The following is a 23,939-nucleotide window of genomic DNA, read 5'->3' as shown; positions in this document are numbered from 1 at the left end:
CTACTAGTGTATGAAATTTCAGCATACTAAGTAGGACAACTACAAACTAGTGATGCTACTACTTGGGTCCAGAGTTTTTTTTAGTTGGGCCTAGTTATATATTATATTGGTCACAGTATTTAAATATTAAAATGGAATTGTGTTCTGGTTGGCTTAAAGTGGGACTAGTAATGGGAAAAAAAAAATTTCTGGAAAGACATAAGTGTGCCATAGAGGTGAATTGTGGACAAGAGCCGATCAGTACATGGACTCATAGTTGTATGTGGCTTTAAGAGGCGGGGTCGGGAGTGGTGTTACGCAACTTCAACGAGTGTCTGCATGACTGCGCCCCGTGTTTTAATGTTCTCAGTGAGTTCAAGAGCTGATAAGTGTATTGTCCAGGGTATTATAGTAAATAAGCAAACTGTAAAAGTAAATAATGTGGTATTGTGGGGGGGGGGGGGGGAAGTGATAGATGAACCGCGATATAGTGAGGGAACAGTTGTATTTTGTAATTTTTTTTCCATTTTTTTAATGATGGCAACTTGTTTTTGTACAACAAAGAACATTTTTAAATAATCCAAAAAAACAAAACAAAAAACAAAACCAGTCAAGTTTGTCAGATGCGTGTGAGCTGGTGCCAGAGGCTGGACGGCAGGATGCTCTCCACCTTCTCCATGATGAAGTTGAGCGGCGCAAACAGTGTGCTCAGGAACTGGAAACACATAAGTGGGAATTTAATAGAAAATAAATTATATATATATATATATATATATATATATATATATATACTTTCAGAATAGACGCTACAATATTACAGGAAATAGAAAGTCTGAATTTTACAAGAATATTGCCCTTTTATTTTACTAGGATTTTTTTTTTAAGTATCATGTCACAATCTTATAAAAATGAACTTCTTATTGAAGGAATTAACTAATTTGCTCCCAAAGACGTATTTATACGTTGTTGTTGTTTTTTTTCTAATGCTAGAGCATACAGAAGGAAGAGAATGCTTTAAGCAATGATTGTTATTACAAAAACGGCCAGCAGATGGCAGCAGAGTAAAAGAGATCAACCAGGGCCACGTGGCAAAAAGCTCTTTTCCCAACTGTTTCAAACGGATTTGTGAATAATGACTAAACTTAGCTACATTCTAATGCTAATTGCTGCAAAATAGAAACAGATATAAATTAAAAAAAAAAAATCCTGACTCTAATCTTTCTTTTGGTAGGTTCCATGTTTTTATAGCAATAGAAGACAATAGTCTATGGGCCTTGCACAATCAGTCAAAATCCAGTAAAAGAGCCAGGTGCGAAGGGGGTTGCTTCAGTGAAAATGGCTGGAAGTGAATGAGTTAATAAGATTGCATGATGGATTGACATTATTTCCCACGGGTAAAACATTTCCGAGTGTGTGTGTGCTAACCGCTTTGGCAAAGACGCCCATGAGTTCCGGAAACTGATGCGTGAGCAATGCCAGCATGGCGGTGAAGGAGCAGAGGCCGGCCGTGAAGAGGATGAAGAAGGGGAGCTCCTTCTTGGGGTACACAGACACCTCGTGGAACACTGCTTTACACGCGCACACATACATACACAAGCACAATGTTAGCTACGTGGTCACGGGGCTGGAAGTGGGCGGAGTTAGAGGACTATTTTGCAATTCACCATTTGGGAAGTCAATTACTCGTAAAATTTTCTGCTGAACCTCTCTTTTCAAATTCATCAATTGTCGCCTATTTGGAATTTTTTTGGGCTCTTTCTGTAATGCATTAGGATTCCTAAAAAGGGGCCACTTGCGAAGAGGCTTAGTTTGTGGCAGTGGTGGATGTTAAGAACTTAGCAGATGCTAACAGCTAGCTGCTTCACATAAGTTCTGTTACTAATTTTAAAGTTTTTGATTTATTTACTTTTTGTTGCGAGCCAAAACCGATTACAAGTCAAGGTACCACTTTTATATAAAAAAAATATATGTAGCCAAGCCAAAAGCGTCATAAAATGGCGAATAGGAAAGTAGTAATTGGTGTTATGGGTTGCTCAGTGACGACATACAACTCGGAATCCTCTCACTTCCGTTGCATTGTTTTTTGCAAATCAAGTTATGTGTAACCAAATTATTTTAAAAGAGGAATGTTTTAAGATTAGTTTGCAATGATATCAAAGTGTGGGATCATTGTTTGTGTACTTGCCTATATTAAAACCATTTAAACTGATGTGGCCCTAACCTCGACAAATATGGAGGGTTCACTATAAATCCAGCAATAATTGAAATTGTGTGTGTGTGCCTTACTGGGTAGCAGCTCTCTGTCTGCCGTCTCTGTGCAGATGGGATAAGGATAGAAGAGATGACCTTTCTCCAAAGGATACGGGATCATTCTGAACGCTACGCACATGGAAACGTCTGATGAGTGTTATTTATGTGTCGATGTTTGTACAGTGCATCCGGAGAGTATTCACTGGGCTTCAATATATTCAGATTATTTTGTTATGTTATAGCCTTATTTCAAAATGGAATGAATTCCCCCTCCTCCCATAAAATTATACAGACAAAATCTTGAAAAAAAAAAAAAAAAAAACCTCATTAAAAAATCACATGTACATACTGTATACTAAGTATTCACAGCTTTTATTTATTTTTTTGATGCAGGTTAGATCATTCTGGAAGCCCATTCCTGCCAGTGTAAAAAACTTGTTAGAAATATACGTCAGTGGGGGATTTATTTATTTATTTATTGTTATAATTATTTTTAGTTGAAGACCTTTTCTATCGGACCTCCATTTGGTATGCGCAAGCCATTCGTCTGGGAGCAAAGTCTGATCTGAAACAGTTTACATGAAGACCATGTCGCAATCAACGGGAATCTAAAAATTGATATTGTATAATTGTACTTCACAACATGTATTATAATGATGTGATTTTTTTTTTTTTTTTAAGATATATACAATAATTCCACGGTTTGTGAAACCATGTCTAAAATATTCTTCAATGATGATGTCCATTATGGTCTGCAAAGCTTCGTCTGTTTCACTCTTCTCGAACCGTGGGTTTTTGCTTTTGGTGCTGTAACTGTATTTTTATTTATTTATTTTTTTAAGGAAACGGGCTTCTGACAAGTGATTATTTATTTATTTATTTTTTTATTCTTCCACTGGCGTAAATGAGCTTCTGACGGTATTGGGGGAGGGGGAACTTTTTTTTTTTTTTTCCACTGGCATATATAGGCTTCCGAGGAAAAAAAAAATGTAATAAGATAAATACTCCCCCCCAAACTGGGTTTCCATAGATAATACACTGTTAAGATTTTAAAAAGTAAATAAATGAATAAAAAAAATAAAAAATTCCACAACCTTGGAAAATCTATCTGTGACCAGTTCCTCTTTCTCCCCCTGAATTTCATCCATGATGTGATGTGACATAAGGAAACGTGGAATGGGATTTTTTATCCAAGCGAATACATTCCGGATGCACCTTAAATGTTCATATAGCGCTCCCGGCTGTGCGTGTGTGAGACTTACTGCCCTCCCAAGTGCAGTGCAGCAGATTGAGCGCTCCCTCGACGCGCTTCCAGTGCTGCAGGTGGAAGAAGGCGTACGCGATGGCCTCGCTGTCTCCTCGCTTGAGGATGTGCTCCGGAGGAAGGATCAGACTCTTCATCTCCAGAAGGTACTGAGGGAGTCGCAATGATACATCAGAGTCAGTCACGTGACCACCAGCGTGACCGTGTGTGGGACTAACTTTAGGAACGTGAGGGTTGAACTCCACAGCTCTGTGAATGGCTTCTACTGCATTCATCTCTGCGGTGCTCAAACCTCGTCTCGACGCGGCCTCTGGAGAGAACCTGAAACGTACGCACACGCACAGCAGCAGTGTATAACGTTTGCCCGTGTACAGTCAGTGCCGCAACACCTGTCTAATCTGATTATAGTATTGTCGGGTGTTTTATCAATTAGGTCGTTATTATGTAGTGGAAATAATTCATGTACTGTGGTGTCATTGAATGCAGTTTCAGTGTTTAGGTGAATGTAGTCCTATTTAGATTAGTTTCATCTGGTGTAATGTCATGCTATCGTGGTGTTTACAGTCCCGACTACCACCACAAAAGTCCGCAAAGTAGCGACCATATTATTATATTAACTCATTCACTACCAGCCATTTTCAGTGAAGCAACCCCCTTCGCTCCCGGCTGTTTCACTGGATTTTGACTGATTTTGCAAGCCCCCAGAATATTGTGTTCTATTACTATAAAACCACGAAACCTACCAAAAGAAAGATTAGAGTCTCTTTGTTCAACAGGGAAAAAAAAGTACATTTGTTTCTGCTTCCATTTTGCAGTAATTCGCAATGGAATCGAGCTAAGTTTCATCATTAGCCACAAATCTGTTTAAAACAGTGGGGAAAAGAGCTTGTTGCAACATGGCCCTGGGAATCTCTTATACTCTGCTGCCACCTTCTGGCCGTTTTTTGTAATAACTACTATTGCTTCAAGTGTTCTCTTTAGTTCAGAGGCTGCATCAAATCCTTCTGTATGCTCTATAATTACAAAAAAAAGGCAGCATGGTTATATTTAAAATAAAACATATTTATACAATTTTGGGAGAAAATGACTTAATATTTCAACATATTTCAACTAGGGTTGTCAAAATTAGCAACAACAAGTATTAACTCTAAAGATTCATTTAAATTCTTTAAAGCGTTTTCAAAAATTAACTCTGTCTTATTGACTTCCTAGTCCGGCCTCCACGGGGCCTCGCTTCCCTTCTGGAGTGTGCTGCTCGCGGGGACAACCAAACCTGGAAGTGTAAAACTACCGGTAAGCCTGTTTTTTAATCGTTTTGTTCAACAGTTTTATTTTACAGTAGAAGAATTCTATTGAAGGATATTTTTTCATTCTAAATATACTTCCTATTTGATCATTTCACGTTAATTCCACGATTTTACTCAGGAAAAATATCTGCCACAAGCTTTGTAGAAAATAGTGGAAGCAAATGGAGAAAAATGTGATTATGAAAAATTGTGAGATTAACTAGTTTAAAAAAAAATTCTCTTGACAGTTGACAGCACTAATTTCATTGCTTCCTGCATATAATACCAAAATATATGCATGTGCGGCGCATGTACTGTTCTCGCCATCTTCATGTTGTACAGTACTGTACTATCTGTGCCTACCTGTGACTGAGTGCGTGTGATAAAAAGAGAGGCGTGGCCTGTTGAGAGACGTGAAAGTCAGCGAATGATCATGTCGAATTAGCTGGCTGTTAACTGCTTCAATGTTAGCTACTCTTGTGTTCAGCGACGCTGTCAATTGAAGTCATCAGCAGATTTACTGTACGTTCTTACCGTTTCTTTAAAGGGATACTTCACGTATTTAGCCCATTATAGCAATAAAAAGTTAATATTTTGTCCATAATTAATTGGATAATTTCATTATTTTTCACGTACAAATAGTACCTTTAAAAACACATTTTGCAACTTGCTGTCGACTGAAAATGACATCACAAGGGCTCAGGTAACCAATCACTGCTCACCTGTTTTCTAGGTTTGGACATGTGACATTCACAAGCTGAGCTGTGATTGGTTACGTGAGGTCTTGTGATGTCATTTTCAGTCGACAGCAAGTTGCAAAATGTGTTTTTAAAGGTACTAATTGTACATGGAAAAACAATGAAAATATCAAATTTATTATAGGCAAAATAGTGTTTGACTGCTAAAAATGGCTAAATAAGTAAAGTATCCCTTTAATAAAGCAATTCATTCATACGATAGATTAAAAGTGGGAACTACTGAAGGATTTTCTTGTTGTTGTTGATATATGTCATCGATCTGAGGAGTGTCGAGAGGCGCTACTCACTTGTCTGACACGGCTCTGGCTTTGAGCAAAGCTGCTGTGTAGCATATTGTTGCAGATTTGGGTAAACTAATATCTGTCACGCACAAACACAAAACACACACAAATTACTTTATTGAAGGGGAGGCATCAAGTCAATAATAGTTACTCAGACATTCCTATTTCAAATGATGTCAATTTTTTTTTGGTGTACCCCGTATATTGACACACTGCATGCTGTTATTTCCCTAATAACGCCTAATATGTCCTGACACGTGTCGCGCGTGTTCATACCGTCGTACTTGGCCAGTACGGCCTGCACGTCTGCGTAGTTTTGCAGCTCCAGCAGCGACTCCAGCAGGTTTTCGTGGATGTTGAACATACTGAGGAGAGGGAACTCCTTCATTAACTGGAAAACACACAACTGTTGTTACATGTAATAGCAGACAGGGGGCGACACACAGTCCAGCAGATACATCATGTATGCGTGTGAGCGTGCACGTGTGCGCATGCATTTATGACTTACATCTCTCATCATTTTCACTGCCTCTCTCGTCCGGCCAAGCTTTCTGGAGCACATGGCCAGTCTCCTCTTGATGTACACTAACACGTTGGTGTCTCTTCCTGAGGGAAAACAAAACACTTCCATGTTAAAAGGGTACACACAAATTAGAGTGTTAATTTACATTTCTTTCTAACGCGCAGTTAATGACCACACCCCTTGCTTGGAAAGCGTGTACTGGGGGAATTGCAGTCGCAACGCAGCAGACAGATCCACGTCACCAATTTAGTTGTAATAAATTTATTAATAATGCATATAATTGTGGTGACTGGGGTCAAGTTGTATTTTACAATTTTAAAAATGCGCAACTTACTTCATGATTAGATAGCTTTTAACATGAAAAAAAAAAATGCACTGAGCTGTCACCGTCTAACAAACGTAATTATGCCATCTAGTGGCAGAGAAGTGACCTCAACACAAATCAATATCATACTTGTTTTTTAACAATACAGTGCATCATGGTAGTTTTAACTGAAATTACTGTATCAATGACTAAAAGATGCAGCCATATTTCTATTAGTTTAACATTTGTTTCCACTTATGTTAACAAGAGTATGAAAACTTGGAATAAATATATCCATCCATCCATCCATTTTCTTGACCGCTTATTCCTCACAAGGGTCGCGGGGGCTGCTGGCGCCTATCTCAGCTGGCTCTGGGCAGTAGGCGGGGGACACCCTGGACTGGTTGCCAACCAATCGCAGGGCACACAGAGACGAACAACCATCCACACTCACAAGCACACCTAGGGACAATTGGGAGCTCCCAATTAACCTGCCATGCATGTCTTTGGAATGTGGGAGGAGACCGGAGTACCCGGAGAAGACCCACGCGGGCACGGGGAGAACATGCAAACTCCACCCAGGAAGGTCCGAGCCTGGACTCGAACCAGAGACCTCAGAACTGGGAAGCGGACGTGCTAACGGAATAAATATACTTTATTGTAAATTTAGAACATATAAAATTTGTGACTAATCGTAACTATTGAAGTCATGTGATTAATTACGATAAAAAAAATTTATCGCCTGATGCCCCTAATTTTTACATATAGTTGTAGGTCTGGAAAGCCTGCACACTCACACTTAAAAAAAAAACAAAAAACAAAAAAACAAGTATACCTTTCTGTAAAATGACCTTCTCAATTTCTCCCACACGTAATTGACATGATCTCGCTCATTCATCAAGTTTCTACGCCTATGACGTGGCAGCTAGGCTGGCTGAAGATCCAGAGCCACATTCAAGCAACATTATAACACAGGAACAACCACATCTGACACGGGTGCAACACTCCAGGTGTCACGTCAAAAGCCAAAAAGTTAGCGTTGAGTCTTGTTGGATAGCTAACTAGCGTTAGCTTCCACTAAGCACACGATTACATGATTCATTGCTTAGTGAGTCGGGTATTTGTCATTTCCGTCACATACACACAGTGCCTCCATTCGTGAAAACATTCCCCCCCCCCTCAAGTTTTAGGCTCTGTAAAATATGCCTGCTCAATCTTTTAGAACTCGCACCTCCAAACAGGCTCATTTCAGCAAGACAAGAAATAAAAGTGCGTGGCTACTCACTGTGCTGGGCCTCGTACTGCGTGCCGTGGTGCTGGAGCTGCTGGCTGCGCCGGTAGCATCCCTCGCCGGCTTTCAACGCCTGCTTGAACAGGCGCTCGGCCTCCATGATGGTGGTGGCCTCCTCCTCGGCCAGCAGGATGTACGCCGTCGCGCAGCTGTGCCGGAACAACAAGGTCTCGCTTGAAATAGCACTTTATAAGCGGCTGAATTTTAGCGGAGTGCCACAAGGTTGCGCGCTTCAACCACTACCGTTGTCATTTAATATCCGGAATGGAATTATTTTTATTAACCAGGGCGGGATGCTGAAATTTCGTCATCAAGGGGCGTGTAAAAAAAATTTCATACCTTGGCTTGCAAGTTCATTTTGTTCTGTGACCACGCTCGTATCTCAAATCATTATTGCCCATTGAAATTAACTCAATAAATCCCAGCCATTTTCACTGAAGCAAACCTTTTCGCTACTGGATTTTGACTGATTTTTGCAAGGACCACAGAATATTGTGTTCTATTGCTATAAAAACCTGGCACTTACCAAATAAAGTTGAGAGTCTCTTCTTTCATGAGGGAAATAAAGAGAGTATATTTCTATCTGTTTCTATTTTGCAGCAATTAGCATTAAAATATAGCTAAGTTTCATTATTATTCACAAATCTGTTTAAAACTATGGGGGAAAACAGCTTGTTGCAACATGGCGCTGGTTGATCTCTTATACTCTGTTACCACCTGCTGGCCATTTTTGTAAGAACTACCCATTGTTTCGCCTGTTTTCTGCAGTTGAGAGGCTGCATCAAAGCCTTCTGTATGCTCTAGCATAAAAAAAAACAAAAAACCCCAAAACAAAAAAAACAAAAAAAATACGTCTTTGGGACTGGTAATATTTAAAATAGAACGTATTTACATGTTTTTGGGATCAAATGAGTTAATATAAATGCTATTAATCCATTCCAACATTAGCATCACTTGTTCTTAATAATAACAGCACTTCACTTTTCTTTCAATCCAAGCTATGTCCATCTTTCTTTTCACTCATCCCTTCATCCCCAGAGAATAAATAGAAAAAGTGATACATACTCTTCCAGTTCCAGAGCTTCATGTGCAGCTGAGATGCGTGCTTGCGGGTTTCTCTCCCTCCACGCCTTCTGCATGACTGATGAAAACAAAAAGAAATCGACTTTTAGCGTCAGGAACGTCGGGAAAGGCACACTTAGAAAGAGCAGGCACTAACTGGCGTCGGCGGGCCGCAGGTGGTCCGAGTCGCAGGTGAAGAAGGTTTGGTGGTCCTGCGCCGACAGGTTCATGTCGTAGTACGTTAGCGGCTCTCGGCCCGTCACCCACGTGTACCTGAGGAACACCAGGACAGGATCGGAATGGACGCAAATTTGCTCTGCCGAGTGGCTATTAAAAGCTAACAACTGCACAGGTCTCGTTATTCTTCGACGAGTTCCATTTTATGGGTTGTGGTGCATTTTTAAGACAGTGTTATGTTGTTTGAAGCAATATAAAACCATTTTTGGATTCTAGGTTTTGGTTTATTTATGGTTTAAATTGTATAGGCAGTAATGCCCCCATGAGAATTTGATTCTCGATCAACCTTGCAATAAGTGAAATCAATTACTCATTGTTTTTTTTGCTATTGTGGCAAATTTCTGGCTCTATCCAAGTTGCTCATGTTGGTTCTTCCACGTGAAACTCATCCAAGTATGCCTTGACCAGTAATTTCCCTAAATCGTTCACAATGAGTTGCCATTCAATCCTGTGTTTATAAAGCCAAACATGTATTAAATACAAGACATTTTGAGCCCTCTATTTCGTGAGTGTAATTTCCCCATTAAAATCGTGACATATATGATCTGAAACATGCATTGCACGGATAATCCATTAGAGGGCAGTATCACCCAGCTGATGGCTTTTCCCGCGACCTTGCAAGATTACCAGAATTGAGAAAGAGGAGACATTTATTAATAGTGGGAAATGTTCTTTCTGATTTTTGGAAATACTAATATTTTTTTATATGTCTGTTATAAATGTATGAATTTAAAGCATTGTGACCTGATGTATCAAATATGACACAAATCAAAAGTCATATGTGAAAGTTGTTTTTCTGAAAAGAAAAAAAAAATTGTTCAAAAGGACCAATAAATACTGTATTTACAAAGAATCTTTTCTCATATATTTTATGGCTCAGGCTTTATGTTGTGTCCCAATACTTTTGTCCATCCAGTGTAAGAAGCAGAGCAGAAAGAGAACAGAGAGAAGGAAGGGATCATGAACAAGTGAAGATCACAACACTGAAAGATAAAACAAGAAGGGGGGACCAGTCGAGAATAAAACAAGCGAGCACTATTAGAGGGAACGTCGCAGGCGGCAAGGAGGATGAACGCCTGCGTGAAGGAGACTGAACATGAAAGAGACAACAGAGAAAGAACGAAAGGGAGAAAGAAAATGTATGTAAGATGTGAGGGGTGGCACTGCCGTCACTCACCGATTGTACTCGGCTCCTCGGAATAAATTCAAAGGGTTTCTCCAAACTTTACATTCTACAGAAGAGAGAGCGAGAACAAACATTAAATCCTTCTTTGAGCTGAAGAACGTGAACTAACAGATGTGTGTTGATCACAAAAACTGCTGCTTACTGCAATGTTTTAAGTTGCAACCATATCCAGGAATAAAAACACCAAAACCCTCATCTTAACTGAAAAGTACGAACATTCCAACATGTTATGCGTGTTTAAAAAGAAGTTCACCGTGTTCCCAGCACTAAAAGAAGTTGTGAGTAGCCAGCGCGGGTCGGAACTACTCACCTGACACACTTTGCCGACTGGAGTCAGCGTCGCCGTTGCTGGCGCTGGAGCTGCTGGGGGAGCTGCTGTCCACGCCGCCCAGCAGGGGGCGCAGGTGGCTCACAGACACCTGCTCGATGAAGGAGGTGCCATACTTCCTGAAGTACCACCACTCGAAGATCTGGAGGGAAGGAGAAGCAGCAGCCAATTAAAAAAAACGGGGCAGGGTCTTCCAGTTTTAATCCGGCACACCACAATATTAAAGTATATTAACAAAATAACCTTTTACACAAAGTACTACCTACATACTTGACCATTATCATGATGATGACCACCATTCATAAAGTACAGCAACGGAGTTGGCCTGTATGTTAATCTCAGGTGTCTATTACTTACAAGGCATTACTATAATATTTATTGCAATAATTTGGCCCCTCCCCCAAGTAAAATTGGTCACTTAAAATGCATTACTGTAAAAAAAAATTTTTTTTTCAATAATTTGTTGAATTATTGTGAATAACAGAAGTAAGAATTAGGAAATAATATTGCAGAGAAGAGTGTCCATTATTTTTATTATTTTTTTATTTATAATTATTTACTAATTTATTCTAAATAAATTTATGATAAATCAGAATGAAACACATACCAGTAACTAGCATACACATTTTAAGTGTTGAAAAAAAAAATAATAATTATCAAACAAACAAATATGGCCTGCACTCCTGCATTGAAATGACATCAGCATCAATGCAAGGTGGAGTTCAATTAGATGTGTGGAGTTGTAGAGCAACACGGCATCCATTAACGGAACGTTTGAATGCAGGGATGCTACATGCTAATGTCGTTAATAGCAGAGAATGCTAGAGCACTTTGCCCTAAGTGCACTCCTTGCAAAATGCAAACATAAACGCTTCTTCATCGCTCAACGTGAAACATAACGCAATACTCATACGCTAATAGGGTTGGGCTATATTGCCTTAAAGTAGCACTAAGGAACTTTTCAACCTTAATGAAATATTTTCATAACTTTTTTGATGAAACATCGACTTAAAACTAGTTGAATGGTGCCTTTGTCATGGCCTGAGGGGGGTTGTAATCCTTTTTTTACTGGCACTAAGCAACTTTGAGGATGGTCGGAACACTGCCACACAAAAAACTACAAATGTGCTGACTGCTTTATGGCATACGTCACTTCTCCCTTTCCCCATTCGTTCCAAAGACGTCTAAGACAAAAAAAAAAAAAAAAAAGAAAAGAAAAGAAAAGAAAAAGGGAAACTAAGCGGATAAAAGGAGAGTCAAGGATCAACATTAGCCCAGTTTTCACTTGCTGGCATGAGCTAAAAAAATAAATAAATAAAATAGACAAAATGTGCTTGTCCTCATGGGAAATGTGGTCTTCCTTCAGGAAAAACATTACCACTTTTGTCCATATGGTGGCGCTATAATCAACGTAAACTGAAAGTTCCTTAGTGTTGCTTTAAAACTGAAAAAAAAACAAAAAAAAAACTTACATTAATTGATAAATCAGATTAATCGGTCTGCTCAAATATATACGCCTTAGCATGTTTTAAAACGACATTAGACAAATTCGCTAACATACGGCAACTTGGTGATGTGTTAAGACGGCACCTGACCGCTCACGCTAAAGCAGAAGTAAAAACCTCCGTGAATTGTCTCACTTGAGCGCGTGTGAAGCTGAGCAGCCTGCAGGGAAACGAATGAGCCTAATTAACAGATGAGCTATTTTAAAGCCGCGCGGCGACACAGAAACCGAAGAGGTAAATAAGAACGAGCAGATTTGCTTCAGTAGTCGATTGATCGCCAGTTAATGGCAAGAAGCATACAGACGAACAATGAACAGATCGCCAATCAATCTGGGTATGTATACCCAGTCACAATTGTTTAATTATCCCCTCGTATTGGTTTTCTTCCCATTCACTCTCAACTGACCAATCCACAGACAGCTGAGTTCATGAACTTTCATTCATTCAACTCGTTCAGGTAAACTGACCAAATGGGACATTTCAGGTGAGATATTTTAGGTTTTCCGTTTCCACTTCTGCTTTACACTTTCAGTGGAAATGCACTGAAATGTGCACGGAAACTTGGTGCAAAACGATGTAAACAAAGTGCGTTCTTACCAAAATAAGTCCTGATATGAGGGAGGAGGTGCCCGTCAGAGCCACATAGAACTTGGGTGTCAGGGTGTTAAGAAACATGCTTACTGTGGAGAGAGAGAGGAAAGAAAGATGGCGGATTAGCACACATAAACTTTCAAAAGAAACCTTCTATGAGAGTTTAGCCTTGAAACACTTTTTTAATTGAAACTGATAGATGGGAATACAGTATGTGTTGCAGCGTTTCGAAAAGGTCTAATTAAACAATACTGGATTGTTGAAGTGGACATTAAGTTTAAAATTGTATCACTACATTTGAGACCATGTCTATTTTACTGGCAATACTTGGATTTTTTGTGCCCCCCTCACAAGTTCCTAAGATGTAGAGCATGTACGATTTGTCATTCGTCAAGCGGCGGCGAGGCCGGTCGGGACAAAGGCGGCACTCAGATGAGCGGCAAGCCAGCCTGGTTGACACGTGTGCAAACAGAGTGCAGCTGCTCGGCCATTGAGTGGCGTGGAGTGGAGCCTCTCGTCCTTTCAGAATGAACTCATTGATGACGAGTGACGAATACTGCTGCTGACTCTTCATCCTCTTTCAGTCACACAGTCAGTGGATGCTCCAGTATACTGGTGTTGTGTAACATAGTACTAGTTAGCGGCTACCTAGTGGTAATACTGGACTGGCTAACTGTTAGCCAGTTCAGTATTATTCCATCTACAAATAGACACTCTTCAAACATGTTTAGCTGAAATTTAATTCGCTCGTAAAACACTCGTGACTCGCATCATAAAAGAAAATGGCTTCCCTCAGTGCAAGCACTTTTTAGGGAAGAGCAAAATAAGTGTATAACACTTTTTATTGAACAAATTTAGGCTTTTTATGTTGTTAGCATGTTTTCTATAAGACTCTTAAGAACACATTAAAGTATTGTTTGAATTATTTTAACTGTATTTGAGCCTAGCATTTAAGTTTTAAAAAATGTCCTCTGTAGTGGACACATTATGGCTTAAAAATAAAAACTTTTTTTTTTTTCAATTTTCAATTCCTTTTTTTTTTTTTTTGAAGAGCTCAGAATTGTTCATTCGGTAGTCTTACCGATTCAACGTCTTGTCATCATTGCTCTTTTCCTTTTTTTTTTTTTTTTTTTTTTTTTTTTTTTTGTGTATGTGTGCGTGCGTTTGCGTGCGTGCGTTTGCGTGCGTGCGTGCGTTTGCGTGTGTGCGTTTGCGTGCGTTTGCGTGCGTGCGTGTGCGTGCGTGCAAATACGTATAAATTTATCTCAATTTTCAATTCCTTTTGCAGTTATTCCAGTTACTTCACAAAGATTGGGGAATATAAAAAATATACATGATTGGACAATATTTTTTTCCTGGTAGTCAGGAGGATATTGAGCCAACTGTAATGAGAAAAAAAAAACAGGGAGTAGAAACTTAACAAAAATGTTAACAGTGTTAGCATGACTTAACAGAAGCAACACTTCACATTAAATCATCACATTAGTAACAAAGTAATTTAGTCACAAAGAGTCTAATCAGTATCAACTACAGCAAGAATAGGGAAGAAAACAGGAAGTGGAAACCTATCAAAATACTAGTCAAAGTAGTCACAACATTAGCATTAGCACAACACAAACGCACGACAAAGTGTCAAAGGAGCAGAATCAATGTTTTTATGGTACTTACAAACCAGTCCCATGCTCATGCTAATGGGTATGGGCACAAAAAAAGGCAGTAGAATCCTACCAAAATAAAGCAGTAACAGCATTAGCATGCCTTGACAAAAGTAACACTTTGGTGCATCACACCAGTACCTTATCAAGCCTATCAAACAGAAAATAAATGTAGCCATTAGCTAACAGTGACAAAGAGCCAAATCGGTCTTTTTTTTTTTATTTACAAAGTTGTTCCTGCACATCCTCTGGTCTTTTGAAATCAACACTCCACTGGTGGCCTGCTACCATTGGCTCACTCAGTGCGAGTGGCATCAGGCAGAAGCAATCGCACGCTGCGGTGCCACCAGGAACCCGGCAGATGAATGGGTAACATGGACTGTAATGAAGTTGGGTGGGGAGGGGTGACTCCTGAGTTGTCTTTTTTTGCACAGTACGTAACCACGGCAACCTCCAAACGCAGCGTGGAGGCTCCCCATTGCTCATTTACACACACAAACGTGTCAAAAAGATTAGGAACATGCTATTTTTGTTATCAAGCCATCGCTTGGGCAGCTTCATAAGGCAACACTGTTCTGATATATTCACATCAAATCCATAAGAATATATTAGTATATCTTGCAATCAAACAACATTCATTAACAGCAGATCCAGTCGGCTATATTTTTCTGTAGTAACACAACACAATGCAAATGAAGTCAACGTTTCCGTGCCGTGGTCACGTTTACATGTCGCTTCGTGACATTCAACACTGTTTAGCCTCCATTCGTGTCCAATACATTCGCTTACTTATAAAGTAAGACAATAATCTAAATATGTAAATAAATGGCGTGGGGATGGGGGGGTAAACAACATTAGTCTCTATTACGGGTTAGATCAGTCAGGCAAAATGCAACACTGTTTTAATGTATTAATATTAGTCTATTTTGTTTAGTCTAAGCAACATAATGCAAATTGATTCAACTTTTCTGCGCCATGATCACGTTTATGCAAATGTCATGTCGTTACGTGACATTCTTGCATAACACAACACGCTTTAGCCTTCATTACAATCAAAAGCATTCTTTTCATCCTTGGACTAATAAGATGTATTATTCAGAGCATACATAAAAATGATGATGGTAAATGCAACTGGCCCGATCAGGTTTCTTTCCATGTTGCGTTGTTGACATTCAGGCATAACGTGGCACTATTTTTATTTATTAATATTTGAGCCAATTGGTCTGTTGTTTCGTTTGAATCAAAAATGCAAAATACTTGACCATGATCATGTTCGTTGTTGTTGTATGCTGTTATTATGACATTCCAGCAAAACATTTTGCCTTTATTAAAATAAATTATTATTAGGGGTGTCAGGTCATTAACATTTTTAATCGTAATTAATCGCATACCTTCAATAGTTAACTCACGATTAATCACAGAATTTTATATCTGTTCTAAATGTACAATAAAATATTACTATAATATAAGTTCCTTACACTTGTAAACATAAAAGTGGAAAAAACTAATAGATAGAAATATGGCTGCATCTTTGAGCCATTGATACAGTAATTTCATAATTCATAAAATGGAGTTGAAATAAAAAATGTACTGTAAAGTAAAAAACGAGTGTGCTATTGATTTGTGTTGAGGTTTTTTTCTGCCACTAGATAGCATAACACAATGCATTTTCTTTTCATATTAAGAGCTCCCAGCCATTTTCACAGAAGCAATCCCGTTCGCTCCCGGCTGTTTTACTGGATTTTGACTGATTTTACAAGGCCCACAGAATAGTGTGTTCTATTGCTATAAAAGCATCAAAAGAAATATTAAAGTCTCTTCTTTCATCAGGAAAAAAAAAAGTATGTTTCTATCTGTTTACGTTTTGCAACAATTAGCATTAGAAGAGAGCTAAGTTTCATCAGTTTTCACAAATCTATTTAAAATTGTAATTTAGCTTTTTTTTTCGATATGGCCCTGGTTGATCTCCTTTGCTCTGCTGCCACCTGTTGGCCGTTTGTGTAATAACTACCATTTCTGCAACCGTTCTTTGCTGTTGAGAGGCTGCATCAAAGCCTTCTGTATGCTCTAGCATAAAAAAACAAAAAACAAAAACGTATAAATTCGTCTTTGGGACATTTAAAACATAAAAAAAAAACGTATTTACACGTTATTGGGAGCAAATGAGTTAATATCAAGTAACTTGTGAAATTCTGCACATTTTTTACATTTTTAAATTCAACTTGACCCCAGTCTCCACAAATATATGATTATTGAATTTATGACTGCTAAATTTTGACGTGGACGTGCCTGCTGAGTTGCGACTATAATTCCTCCAGTACAAGCTTTCCAAGTAAGGGGCGGTCATTAATCACACGTTAAAAAAAAAAAAAAAAAAAAAAAATATTGGCTTTAAATGAACTGGGGGGTGGGGGTGGGGGGGGGGGTGATTCTATGTATCAAATCGAGTACTCATACTGGTATCGGTCATAAAGAGGGGGGGAAAAAAAGTGGTACCTAACATTGAGCGTCCCTAATTATCATGTCATGTTTTGTTTCAAAGCAACTTACAAACCCAATACACAATAATGATATCCTGTAAAGGAATGCATATTTGCTTTGTGGCACGCCACCGCACGGTTTTCCTTTATTAATATCCAATCCATACGTCAGTGGCTCCTCCTCTTCCTCTGAGGACTCGCTCCGCTCGCTCGGAGCTCACAAGACAAAAATAGCCCGAGTCAGCAGTTACCACAGAAACACGATCTCGCTCTCTCGGTGTTGTTTTGAATTTTTTTTTTCCTAGTTATTTATTTTTTTATTTAAAGGAGTGTTACCATGGCAACAGAGACAGATGCTCACTGTCATCTTGCTAGGCTAGCCAATGGCGGACAGCCTGGAGCACGCCTGGTAAGTCGTCTCGCCTTTGGACTGTGACGTGAAAATGGTGTCTCCCTGTCACAAGCGGCTGCCAATCAAACAATGATCGTGAGCAGGGGAAAAAAATGCCATTTATTCTAAGCGCTGGCGCGTGCCTTTCACGTTGCAGACTTATAAGTGTGTCAAGACGAGTTGCCAAAAAAAAACAAAAAAACAAAAAAACATACTGGTCACTTCATGATATTTTTCATTCAGGCAACTTCTCAGGCTACTAAATGACATCATGTAAAAAAAAAAAAAATGGCCAAAGTAATGTGTTACCAAAAACGGTGGCGTTTTCAGGTGACAAAAATGCTCATTTGCAGAAACTGACTTGAAAATATTTTCAAATGATTAAGTCTTTACACTACAAATCACAAATGCCAATTTCGTGACAGTTTTCAGAAAATGTCTTTCAATCCAATTTTAAAAACTTGCTCAATCAGGCGACGAAGTAACGGCATCCTTTAAAATGTGATCAAAACTTCTTTTTTTTTAAATCATAAATAATCAGAAATTGTTTGCACCAAGGTTATTTTAGTTAACTAAAACTAATGAAAAAAACTAAAATTCAAAAAACAATTTTGTTAACGAAACAAAATAAAAACGAAAATGCTTTTTAAAAAACGAAAACTAACTGAAACTACATTTTATGTTTACAAAATTAACTATAATTATAGCAAAAATGTCCTTCATTTTAGTCTTTGGTAATTAATTTAATGCTGATGATTTTAAATGTGATTTTAGATCATTTATTTTGATATTAACCGGAAAAAGGACGTTTGAAAGTGTCACACAGAAGTGATGTCATCTCGCAGCAGCCAATAGAGAAGCACCTTCAGATGACGTCATTCCCATGATTTTTTTTTTTTAAATATTGTACACAAGTCATACACATTTAAAAAAAAAAAAAAAACACCCCAAAACTAATACTGAAACTAACACTAAACTAAAAGAAAAAAGCAGAAAGTGTTTTCAAATGTTTGTTTTCAGGTTATAGAACGATGTGAGGGAAAATAAACGGTAAACGCAACACAAGAGTAATAATTGAAATTGTAATTGAATTTCCATTAATTGCACAGCCCTAATTGGTGGTTGATATTTTTAACTGAACCCAGTTCCCTGAGTATCACAAAAAAAAAAAAAAAAAAAAAAGGCAATGAGTATTCTCTACAGCAATATGATGGCCATTTTTTTTTCGACACTAAAAAACTCAATTTCTTCTTTTCCTAATTCTTGGCGCATTGTAATCGGTGGATATCCTTCCCATCCTCAGAATTATGACAGGGAAATTTTGTTATGATGGTACTTGGAGAGACATCAAAATAAAAGTGCAAAAATGACAAATACCGCCGGTAGGTGAGTTTACAAATACCTACAGATAAAATCCACAGGGAGGGGGGAAAAAAATGCAAATTGGTGAATTTTTGAAAAGCGAAAGTTGGAGCTCCAAAACTACAACACGTGTTTGGATGGGAGGCCACAGCATCAATTTAGTGGCCACACACCACACACACACACACACACGCACATACGGCACACACGGTAGACGGCGGCGAGTGGGAGAATGCGAGGCAAATCTCGGCGGGACCGGCGGCTAGCTTGGTGTGGCTAAAATGGTAGATCCCATATTTCTACCACCACCATGAAAAAGAAGAGGATGAAGAGGAGATGCACGACAGATGGGCAGATCGCGAAATGCATCTCTCCTCCCTCCGTTGACTTCAAACACGTAAGAGGCAGGACGACGGCGGCGACGGTGGTTACTTACGTGACGACTCTGTGCCGAACATGGCTGGATCGCGAGCTGTGATGGAGAGAAAGGAGGATGAGGAGGAGGAGGAGAGGAAGGGGGGGGAGGGTGACAGAGAGAGGAGGGGAGGAGGTAGTGAGCAGGCAAGCTACACAGCAGGGGTCATCAAAAGAAACACAATGCAGCCGCCCGCCAGACGCGTAAAACGTCCCCGATGCCAAAAAAAAAAAAAAAAAAAAAAAAAAAAATACAAAAGAGGGCTCCGGCGGAGCTTCACAAACGATCTCGAACGCCGACACTCCTCAGCCCCGGTCACATCCAGTTAGCGGCTGGCATGGCGCCTCTCTCTCTTTCGCTCGCTCGCTCGCTCGCGTCCATCCTTTTGCTTTTGTGCTGTCATTGCCCCCTCTCTTGAAGGAGGGAGATCGAGGGAGGGAAAGGGGGGGCGGGGGGAGCTATCAAGGAAAAAAAACCCGGGGACAGACGCCGAAAATTCAGTCAGACAATAGACACACGACACACACACGTGTGACGTCACAGCTAGGATGGATGGATGGATGGATGGAAGACGGGACAGAAAGGCATGAAGGGCAAATGGAAAGAAGTGAAAGGGTGAGAAACGAGGAGGTTCACAAGGATTACACAATTATTAAACAATCTACCATCCATTATGCGCGTGAAACGAAATATCAACGTACTAATAACTAAAACAAATTACGCCATTTCTATCAATTTCACAACCCGTTTTCAAATGACTCCATTTTCAGTCGGCATCATGTAATTAATTGAGCGGCCAAAGTGGCACAATTGTCATCCTTTGCACAAACTGTTTTCAGATGTTTGTGTTTTAACGCGACAACACGACGTGCCATGCAAACCAACAGCCAAGATGACAACCAATCATTGTTAGTAGGGCTGCCACAAACGACTATTTTGCTAGTCGACTAATCACCAACAGTAGTTGCGATTAGTCGACTAATCGTATGGTATCGTCAGCCTCCTTAAATAATTGCCCAAAGTCTATGGAGCTAAATATGGTGCAAAAGTAACTCGTAAAAAAAATTGTACCTGTAGAAAAATGTGTCAATTTGTATCTGTAAAAGGCGTGATTTGTACCTATAAAAAAAAAAAAAAAAAAAGACCACATTTACTACTTAGCCGTAACATCGCTGTAACAAAACAAACAAACCAAAACAAAACAAAAATTCAGGTTTATTTCCATTTTTTCCATTTGTGCAGTTGTAGCACCCTCTGATGGCTAGTTTTTTGTTTTGTGTAATTTAATTTTCATTAGGGACATTTTGGCCCTTCTATGTTTTAAAAGTTTAAAATCCACTCTTATGGTTATATGAAGGGGAACGTAATATGCTTGTGAAGCAAGTCAATCAATATGTGGAGGAACATTCGCATGTAAGCGCCTCAGTGTTGTTATTAGAGATTGGAGGTGGTTTATATACAATGCTGCTAGCTTCAGCGGCTGAATTTCCCAAAAACATCAACTCTTAATAAACAATATAGTAAGTCTATCTTAATTGTCAACATCTACCTGTTAAAATGCATTAGTGTATAATTGTTACTCTTCCTTTCACAGGCAAAAAATGCCTTTGGGGCTGATGTTAATTCCACCAGAGGTTCCCTCCCCAAAGAGGAAGCATGTACTAGGAGCACATTTTTATTTATTTATTTTTTTAAGCTTATGCCCCCTGTGGCCCAGCGTTGGTACTGAGTGTTTTTGTTTGCTCTCTCATTTTCCAACAACCTGGATAAACAAACACTCACACAGTAATTATGTTTCTGCACCATTAATAAGCACTTAAATCACATGGCAAACTTTTGAACAGTTTTCAAGTGTTTGAAGGAAAAGGCCAAAGTGAAGCAAAAACTTTCCATCCAGGCATAGCGTCTTGAGACTTGTTTGTTGGTCTACTTATGATGGACATGCTAGCGACCACTTGGAACAAGGCAGATTTGACTCTAAATGTGGCTAATAGCAGCTAATAACATGCGGGCACTTATAAACTGCAATTAGCATTGCAGGTGCCGGTGACTATTCGCCGCTAATGATGTCAGCCAGTGGAGTAGGTGCATGAGCGTGCCGAGTAAAAGCGCCTCAACACGTGAGCCATTAAAAAAAAAAAAGACTTGGGAACAATGGACCCTGGCTAATATCACACAATGACATGCTAGCTAGCAGTTGCCAGGCAACTAAAAAGAAGCACAAGAGGCTGGATGAGGAGGTGGCGGGAAGAAGAACATCGTCGGTTATGACGCCGACGTGACAGTTTAAAATGATAGCTGATAAATGATGTCAGCCATCTTGGACAGCTACCCAATAAAATGTTTATTTATTTGTACAGATTTTTATTTTTTATTTTTTACCAATTACTTGAATCGTACCACCAATGGAAAATGCTTTTTGGTGGATTCTTCACTGTTTTAATAATTTTTTGGGGTAAAAAAACAAAACAAAACAAAAACACACACACACACCCCACTAATGGTTAGCCAGCTAGCTACGACTATTAGCACAACTGACTTTACAGTTGCCTTCCACCAAGTTCTTTATTTGTCATACACAAAACAATGAAAATGATACTACCCATATTTGTCCGTTTCTTCATGGGAATTAAAAACACTTTTTTGGAAAATATAGTATGAGGTGTCGCAAAAGTTGCTAAATTGTTTTTTTTAAACAAGCTCCACTGTTCGCAGCCAGGTTTGTTCGCGTCAGCAGTGCACGTCACCGAAGACAAACTTTGAACTATAGAAGCCCACAAAAGAAAGAAAGAAAAAAAAAGGTTGAGGGCACCAAGAAGCTCAAGTGGGATTTATGAAAAACGTGTAAAGGAGGAGTTCTACACTAAGATGTGAAAGTGAACGAGGTGTTGGCGAGGAAGTGAAAGTTGAGTCAAAACTAAAAGTTCAACATTACACAGTCTTCAGCTCCATGCAGTTGCCATTCAGACATTTTGTGGTTTGTTCTATCATTAGAAGCAGTTGTGATGTGATGATTGAGAATGTAAAAGGAAAAAAAGTTGTTGCTTTTTCACAAAGGTGAACTTTAATATACTGTACTAATTAGCCGATGATGCTGTACTAAGTAGATTTTTTTTTAGGTGTCTTTTACTGTGTATTTATTTTTATGATGACTTTTGCTCCCTACATTTGAAAGCAACGTGTGCTTTATGCTCATATTAGTACATTTCAGAGTCTGTTTTTTCTTCTTCTTCTTTTAAGGGGTTGAGTTAGTGCTTCTACTTTTAGCAATCTTTTTTTTTTATATATATATATATATATATATGAAAACCCATACTTTTTGTTTAAGGACCGAGTGAACACCTTTGCCACATCTGCTTTTACATTTCAATATCTGAAAAAAAAAAAAAAAGACTCAAAACAAGACCTGCACGGTTAAAATATATATATACACATTACGCCAGTTTTCGAACATTAATTTAATTTCTGTGATTTCACGAATGTACAATAGTAGGCTGAATATGAGCAAATTGTTTTGCCATTTAGCTTTTTTTTATTTTTTTATTTTTATGGTGGTCAAAATGTTAGGGACAGCTGTCAAGTACCATACGGCAGTTTGACATTGTACACTACGTGTGTACGAAAACAACGCACAAACCGTACATAGTACACCTTTTACCAACACAGATGCAAACGATCATGCAGCATTTTAAAATGTAGTCGGTGTTGCTCCATGGCCATTTAAACTTGTGTGAGCTATCGAGCCGGCTAAGGAACTTGAATGTGTGGTGGAGTGGAGACGTACTGGCGGCGGAGGGGTAGATTGGAGGGTTATTTAAAGCGCTCACCTTTTCTTTTTTTTTTTAGTGCACCGTGGTTAGATGCCTATTCGTGGCTAGCATTTCTTCCCCCCCAAGTGGTGGCTCCTGTGGCGGCGATGGAGGATCCGAACATTTGTCGGGTATATAGCGGCAGGGTCACGGCTTGTATGCAGGGCGACGTGTCCGTTTGTCTGTGTGGTGTGTGTTCGCTGGCAGACAGGCTAACGTTAGCCAAGTTAGCAGCAGCAGCAGGCAATGTGGATGCTTGGTTCGCTCCCGCCCGCCATGTGGCGTCGCTGTGGGCGTCATTGTCGCACAACGTGCGGACTTTAATCGGCGTAAAACGTCAATACCGTCACGACCGTAGGTCACGACGTCACCCTCTTAAAATAACAAACAAAAAACAAACAAAAACAAAAACAAAAACGGACGAAACTATTAACTTAATTAGTAGCTCACTGAACAAAGGCTTTAAAAACAATCAGTATTTGTACTACTTTTTTTTTTTGATTGTATGTGAATTTTGTATATACCTCCTGGCACATGTTTGTTTAACATTGCACACAACGTTCTTTTTGTATAGGCCTACTTGTATTGTTGAATTTGGTCAATAAAGGGGAAAAAAAGGCGCTAACAAACAAACCTTTAAAAAAAACGGACGAAACTAAACTTGAACAATCTCCTTGTTTTGTTTTTTGTTTTTTTGATCGAGCTTAAATCATGTATTTATTCAGGTACTGTCCATTCATAAGGATAAATCTGAGTGTACAATGTTGTATTTGATTTAAGCTTTTTGAACGTTTGTTTGAATGTTGACTGCAATGTTTTGGTTTTTGTTTGTTCAATGATTGTAGTTTGCAATTTTTGTATTCAATAAAAAAAAAAAAAAGCTAAACTCGAACATTTCTTAACTCATAACCATTTTTTTAAGTCACAACCGTTTAAATCCTAAATAATATTTAGCAAAACATATTTTGATTTCTATTTTTTC

General features: G+C 39.0%; 1 protein-coding gene across 10 annotated transcripts; it reads right to left on the bottom strand.

The window, feature by feature from the left end:
• Window positions 1-467: 467 nt before the first annotated feature.
• Window positions 468-23,246, bottom strand: LOC144016310 (suppressor of tumorigenicity 7 protein homolog). Of its 10 annotated transcripts, none has more exons than XM_077517251.1 (16): window positions 22,976-23,246; window positions 19,170-19,205; window positions 12,852-12,934; window positions 10,732-10,891; window positions 10,413-10,467; window positions 9,156-9,271; window positions 9,002-9,077; window positions 7,931-8,085; window positions 6,327-6,424; window positions 6,095-6,224; window positions 5,825-5,897; window positions 3,712-3,814; window positions 3,492-3,642; window positions 2,266-2,376; window positions 1,405-1,547; window positions 468-694 (listed from the first exon to the last, which is right to left on the bottom strand). In XM_077517251.1, the coding sequence occupies exons 2-16, from the start codon at window positions 19,189-19,191 to the stop codon at window positions 599-601; spliced, it is 1,572 nt and encodes a 523-aa protein (XP_077373377.1). In that variant the 5' UTR covers window positions 19,192-19,205; window positions 22,976-23,246; the 3' UTR covers window positions 468-598. The 10 variants fall into 10 exon arrangements, with proteins under 10 accessions (XP_077373377.1, XP_077373378.1, XP_077373380.1 ...); XM_077517252.1 differs by having other exon boundaries at window positions 1,405-1,544; XM_077517254.1 differs by having other exon boundaries at window positions 2,266-2,358.
• Window positions 23,247-23,939: the final 693 nt, after the last annotated feature.

The sequence above is a fragment of the Festucalex cinctus genome, chromosome 3 (genome assembly GCF_051991245.1).
Source record: "Festucalex cinctus isolate MCC-2025b chromosome 3, RoL_Fcin_1.0, whole genome shotgun sequence".
Classification (NCBI taxonomy): domain Eukaryota; kingdom Metazoa; phylum Chordata; class Actinopteri; order Syngnathiformes; family Syngnathidae; genus Festucalex; species Festucalex cinctus.
Note: the sequence above shows the minus strand (reverse complement) of the source record. Positions and strands in the feature narration are given on the sequence as shown.